The 6,527-nt window shown below is 41.0% G+C and overlaps 1 protein-coding gene across 3 annotated transcripts in view; it reads right to left on the bottom strand.

Annotated features, from left to right (window-relative positions):
* Positions 1-2,617: 2,617 nt before the first annotated feature.
* Positions 2,618-6,527, bottom strand: part of LOC120060147 (probable phospholipid-transporting ATPase IA) — a 42,135-nt gene continuing 38,225 nt past the window's right edge. For all 3 annotated transcript variants that reach the window (XM_039009253.1, XM_039009251.1, XM_039009252.1), the window contains one exon: positions 2,618-4,037. In XM_039009253.1, the coding sequence (XP_038865181.1) occupies positions 3,937-4,037 (101 nt within the window). In that variant the 3' untranslated portion in view covers positions 2,618-3,936. The remainder of the gene's footprint in view (positions 4,038-6,527) is intronic.

The raw sequence follows: 6,527 nt of genomic DNA, 5'->3' as shown, positions 1-6,527 counted from the left end.
GAAACTTGCATGCCCCAGTCATTGCACAACATTCAGCTTTGATGGCTACTGTTAAAAAGAGGAGGATCACAGCTTTTTAGTGCTTCTACATTTTATTTCTGAACTCCAGAAAATGTGCGGACTGCACCCTTTTAAAACCAGAGTTTTTAGCAACAGCAGGGATGATCTGTTTTAGAGCTCGCCAATGGCGTTGAATGCATAGGGGAGATCGATGTTATATGTAACTTGAATGAGTGCCAGTGGAATGTTTTTTGAGGGACATTCAATTCATCAATATGTTGCTAACTAGCAATAAGATAAGGTTTATAGTTTGTGATCGAGCTAATGATATAGCCACTATGCTGCATCAGTCGGGCTACAGGTAATACTTGTTATTGATAAATAGCACACCTGCTTGCTAATATGGACCAATATGTTATTGGATAATTTCTGGAGGGGGTATTTATATTTTAGATGGTGACAGCATAATTGCATTTTTATTCATTTTGGAGTAGAATCCTTTTTGAAAAAGTCACCAGAACGGACCTTCGTTCTACAAAACGTTTTTTAGGTCCATCCGTGACCTTGTCACCATTGCTACAAAAAAAATCCAGGGAAACACTTACCACTTGTTACAGCTTGGACACTTACTTTTGTTTACCACTTTGTTCAATTATTCTTTAGTCCTTTAACAGTGCCTTCATTTTCATAAAATAATAATGAAAATATTTTGGGTGTAGAAGCTTAATTAGCAATGAAGTTACCAAATAAACATCCCTGTGTGTCCATTTTTATTTTTGTATTTTTTATTTAACCTTTATTCAACTAGGCAAGTCAGTTAAGAACAGATTCTTATTTACAATGACAGCCTACCACAGCCAAACCCGGACGGCACTGGGCCAATTGTGTGCCACCTTATGGGACTCCCAATCACGGACGGATGTGATACAGCCTGGATTCCAACCAGGGACTGTAGTGACACCTGTTGCACTGAGATGCAGTGTCTTAGACCGCTGCTCCACTTATGTTAGTAAAAACAGGAAGTCATCATTGTTTTTGTTAACAAAAAGGGAATTATGAAAATGTTTGTGCCTTTATCTGAATTTACAGTGGAATATGTTTTATATATCTAGTTGCAAATTGTTTAAAACAAATTGTGTTTCTGCTTCAATGGAAGTCTACAAACCTATGAGCAGACAAGCCTATCAACTGAATGCATGGAATTGTATTGTGATGATACCAGTGAATGAATCCTGCACACAATATGCTTATCAGGAGTAATATTTGATGTGTAAAATTGTTTGGTGAAATATGCATAAAAGGATAGTAATCACCCATAATTCTGCACCTTTCGATAGTTGTATTTCCATGTTTCATGATTTAGTGACTGTAAAGAAAATCTATTAATCTACTGGGATTTTGTAAAAGACTGACTAAGTATTGATGAAAGTATTTATGTTTTGAGAAGGCTACTTCATTGTTCCCAACAATAAAATTGGGGAGGGGACTGTGGATCGGTCTTCGTACGTTAGTCACACAAAATATTTCATATAAGCACTGGCCTGACTGACGAAACTTATGTGAATGATGCGTCTTGCCATAGATATCCAGCATTTACACAATTGACCAGATGGTGGCGCTATAACAAGATGTTGAAAATACAAACTTTGAAAGGTCACACCCCTCACCCCGTTTGACATTAAGTCATGAAATTCAGTACATAGGTCCCTCTCCTCACAAAGGAATACATTTTCCTCAGGGACCCATGATGGATTTTCCGGCATTTAGAATTTTGTTTAAAACACTTAAAATGCTACTCTTCTGGCACCGTATGGCCGATCTGCTCAAAACTTGATATGTGGCATCTATGGACATAGGTCTTTCAATGCAATATTTTACAGACTATTAACCAATAAACATTCACATGGGCGTGGTCTAGCACATAAATCAGTCAGATTTTGGTATTGTAACATAATTTGTTGCAAACACTGTCAAGCCTCAACATATGCAAGAACATTCATATCGACCACATGGTGGCGCTATAACAGGCACATGTTTATATCTCTTGATCTATTTGACTCAGAAAAGAAAATGGCACACTTGCTCAGGGATTTGAGTCTAGCTAATCCACGTGATATATCAGACACTACTGGCCTGATTTTGATTCAACTTGGGTGAATGTGTCTTGCCGTAGAGATCCGCCATTTACAAAATTACACTGATTGGCCCAAGGGGGGCGCTGCATCATTCGTGGGGGGGTGACATGTTTGCTGTTGCCTTGCTTTAAAAATGCATTCACTGTTTTGGAAAAGGCCACAGAGTTCTGTGTCTTGTGAAAAACATTTTGAAAATCGACATTGCGTACAAGCATTGAACAAAACAATTGAGAAAAACTAACAATGAATGTTCACACTTTTAGTTTCACTTTTGTACTCTACTCTGTACAGTTTCTGGGCTAAACATGTGGTTGGACATTGCCACATCCTGTACAAGCATAGCATACCTCCAATTCTATAAGCACACACTGCTTATACAGATATACGAGTGAGGTACACTTGTATACTCATCATTATTGTTATAGTGTTTAAAATATCTGTGAAAAGTATGAAGAAAAAATCTGAGTGCACAGACTAGAAGGTTGTATTTGAGTGTTACAGTGGTTTTATTTAGTCGTCCCTTTATGCATCTGAGAAGGAAATATTAAATAAGTTATAGAAAAAGTAAACTTGTTAAATTATGAATTCTTCTTTTTGACTCAAGAACACATGAATACATTTTTTTTTCTCTGAACAAAAACCAAGGTATATCCAGCTTTTACGGGCATGAAGTTTGAGTGGTATTTCTGGGTAAGAGTTATTTCTGTTTCCCCAGAAATACTCATCCCTCACATTCATCCCTCACACTCACTCACACAACATGGATACAATTCAAATGAATAAATTAACGCATACTTCTTTTTCCCGGTCAGTGAGAGAACATTTGCATTGCGGTGAAAAGAGCCATGGACGGATTTTAAACCATGCAAAAGACAAAGAAACACATGCACACACGCTATAGCGTTACACTACTGCATGAGAGAAACTCTCTGAAAGGCACTGTTGGGATGGATTGACTAGAGAGAAACATGGAATGCAAGGAATCTTTCAGAGATATAATCTTAAAATGAGAAGCCCATCATCAAGTCTTAACCTGTAGTGCTTGCTCGCGATATCATTCTGGAGTGCAATGATTGAATGCAAATGGCATTCAATCATCATAGACTACATTCAAACCCCAATTGGTTACACACATTACTCTTTGGCAAGCAACATCACAGGGTTTCCCATTCTCTTACAAATTTCAGGTTTAGGGATGATTCGTGGATCGTTTTGGTCCAACACTGCTCTTTATGTGGCATGTACATCTTGTTTGAGTTTGGTCTTATGCCACACCAAAAATAAAATATGAGACGTTCCCTCTTCCAAGGCCACCCGTTGCTTAGAATGGAACTCTTCCACATACAAATATAAAAACAGGTCAAGTCTTCAGGACAAAGACACAATAAAAAGTCAGTGCTTGGGACAAACCAAAAGTGAAAACACTTTCTGTAAATGTCATCTTGCAATGTTTTTTTTTTTCTTCTTCTCTTCGGTGCTTTCCAGAAACAGCCCTTAGCTCCACCTCCTACCTCCTCTGCACTTCAGTAGATCTGAAAGATAGGTCAGGTATAACCAATATGATATACATACCACCTCCCCAGAGGGGAATTTGACCCATATTGCTGACACCTATCCAGTCTTCTCAGATCAACAGAAGTTCCTCAGGAGGTTATGGGTTTTGGGGGGTTGTTTCTGGACGGGGCCAGAAGTTGACCGGCCCCACTTTGTGAGGTGACTTCCTGTCAACTTCCTCCAATGGGGATGGCTGAGTGCAGCATGTGATAGGAGGGCATCGCTGAGGGGGAGGGGAGAGGCTTCACTACTGGGGCTGAGCGGGCCTCTGCTTGGTGGTGTCGTATGACCGGATCACGTCAGACTGTGACACCGCTCCGTTTTCCTCCTGAGAGAAGGCATAGCCGTCTAAGGGAAAACAAACACATGATACTTATATATAAAAATCTCAGACGCCATTACAAAATCTCACGCTGACCACCTAGTGAGATTTTCAAAATAAGGATGTATAACCCCACCCCCACCTCTCAAAGAGCTTGTTCAGCCGACAGCCTACTGACTGGTCTACAAACCACCTTGCATAATAAATAACTACTCATTATTATTTGTAGATCAGTAAGTCTGTCACAATTTACCCACAATTCACCACAGGTGCAGTCAACTCGAACACACACAAAGCCTGTACCAAAGTTTGTTCCCTTCCCGTCGACAAAAAAACACCTGTGTTTATAATCCAGGCTACACGCGAAGCACTACTGCACACAGTACATTATCACACACTACATTATCAGAAAGCCAGGACAGTTAGAACAACAACCCACAGCTAAATTAGATATAGAGCTATATAGATCTAATAACTCAATATTAGGTGAAGGTAAATGTCTAACACAGGATGTGATGGATGAGTCGGACTGGGGAGGGATCCAGAAGCTACCTACACAGTTCCTTCAGAAAGTATTCAGACACCTAAAAATTCTAAAATTGATTAAATGAAATTGTTTTCCTCATCAATCTACACACAATAGCCCATAATGAAAAAGCAAAAACAGTTTTTTAGAAATACCTTATTTACATAAGTATTCAGACCCTTTGCTATGAGACTTGAAATTGAGCTCCGGTTCATCCTGTTTCCATTGATCATCCTTGAGATGTTTCTACAACTTGATTGCACTCCACCTGTGGTAAATGTAATTGATATGACATGATTTGGAAAGGCACACACCTGTCTATATAAGGTCCCACAGTTGACAGTGCCTGTCAGACCATAAACCAAGCCATGAGGTTGAAGGAATTGTCAGTTGAGCTCCGAGACAAGATTGTGTCGAGGAACAGATCTGGGGAAGGGTACCAAAAAACATCTGCAGCATTGAAGGTCCCCAAGAACACAGTGGCCTCCATCATTCTTAAATGGAAGAAGTTAGAGCTGGCCACCCAGCCAAACTGAGCAATCGGGGGAGAAGGGCCTTGGTCAGGGACTAAGAACCCAATGGTCACTGACAGAGCTCCAGAGTTCCTCTGTGTAGATGGGAGAACCTTCCAGTAGGACAACCACCTATGCAGCACTCCACCAATCAGGCCTTTACGGTAGACGGAAGCCACTCCTCAGTAAAAGGTACATGACAGTTTGACAAAAGGCACCTAAAGGACTCTCACACCATGAGAAACCAGATTTTCTGGTCTGACGAAACTAAGATTTAACTCTTTGGCCTGAACGCCAAACGTCACGTCACCTGGCACCATCCCTACAGTGAAGCATGGTGAATGCTGCATAATGATGTGGGGTGGTCTTTCAGCGGCAGGGACTGGGAGACTAGTCAGGATCGAGGGAAAGATGAACGGAGCAAAGTACAGAGAGAACCTTGACGAAAACCTGCTCTAGAGTGCTCAGGACCTCAGTCGGGGTCAAAGGTTCACCTTCCAACAGGACAACGCAGGAGTGGCTTTGGGACAAGTCTCTGAATGTCCTTGAATGGCCCAGCCAGAGCCCGGACTTGAGCCCAATCTAACATCTCTGGAGAGACCTCAAAATATCTAATCAAACCTGAAAGAGCTTGAGAGGATCTGCAGAGAAGAATGGGAGAAACTCCCCAAATACAGGTGTGCCAAGCTTGTAGCGTCATACCCAAAAAGACTGGAGGCTGTAATCGCTGCCAAAGGTGCTTCAACAAAGTACTGAGTAAAGGGTCTGAATACTTACGTAAATGTGATATTTCAGTTTTTATTTTTAATAGATTAGCAAACATTTCTAAAAACATGTTTTTGCTTTGTCAATATGGGGTAATGTGTGTAGATTGATGAGGGGGAAAAAAACCATTTAAATCAATTTTAGAATAAGGCTGTAACGTAACAAAATGTGGATAAAGTCAAGGGGCCTGAATACTTTCCGAATGCACTGTACACTACATGACCAAAGGTATGTGGACACCTGCTCGTCGAACATTCCAAAATAATGTGCATGAATATGGAGTTGGTCCCCCCTTTGCTGTTATAACAGCATCCACTCTTCTAGACTTTGGAACATTGCTGCAGGGACTTGCTTCCATTCAGCCACAAGAGCATTAGTGAAGTCGGGCGATTAGGCCTAGCTCGCAGTTGCCGTTTCAATTCATCCCAAAAGTGTTCAGATGAGGTTGAGGTCAGGGCTTTGTGCAGGCCAGTTCTTCCACACTGATCTCAACAAACCGTTTCTGTATGGACCTCGCTTTGTGGACGGGGGCATTGTCATACTGAAACAGGAAAGAGCCTTGCCCAAACTGTTGCCACAAAGTTGTAAGCACATAATCGTCTAGAATGTCATTATATGCTGTAGCGTTAAGATTTCCCTTCACTGGAACTAAGGGGCCTAGCCTGAACCATGAAAAACAGCCCCAGACCATTATTCCTCCTCCACCAAACTTT

Source organism: Salvelinus namaycush, chromosome 15 (assembly GCF_016432855.1).
Source record: "Salvelinus namaycush isolate Seneca chromosome 15, SaNama_1.0, whole genome shotgun sequence".
Classification (NCBI taxonomy): Eukaryota; Metazoa; Chordata; class Actinopteri; order Salmoniformes; family Salmonidae; genus Salvelinus; species Salvelinus namaycush.
This window is presented reverse-complemented; position numbering and strand designations above follow the sequence as displayed.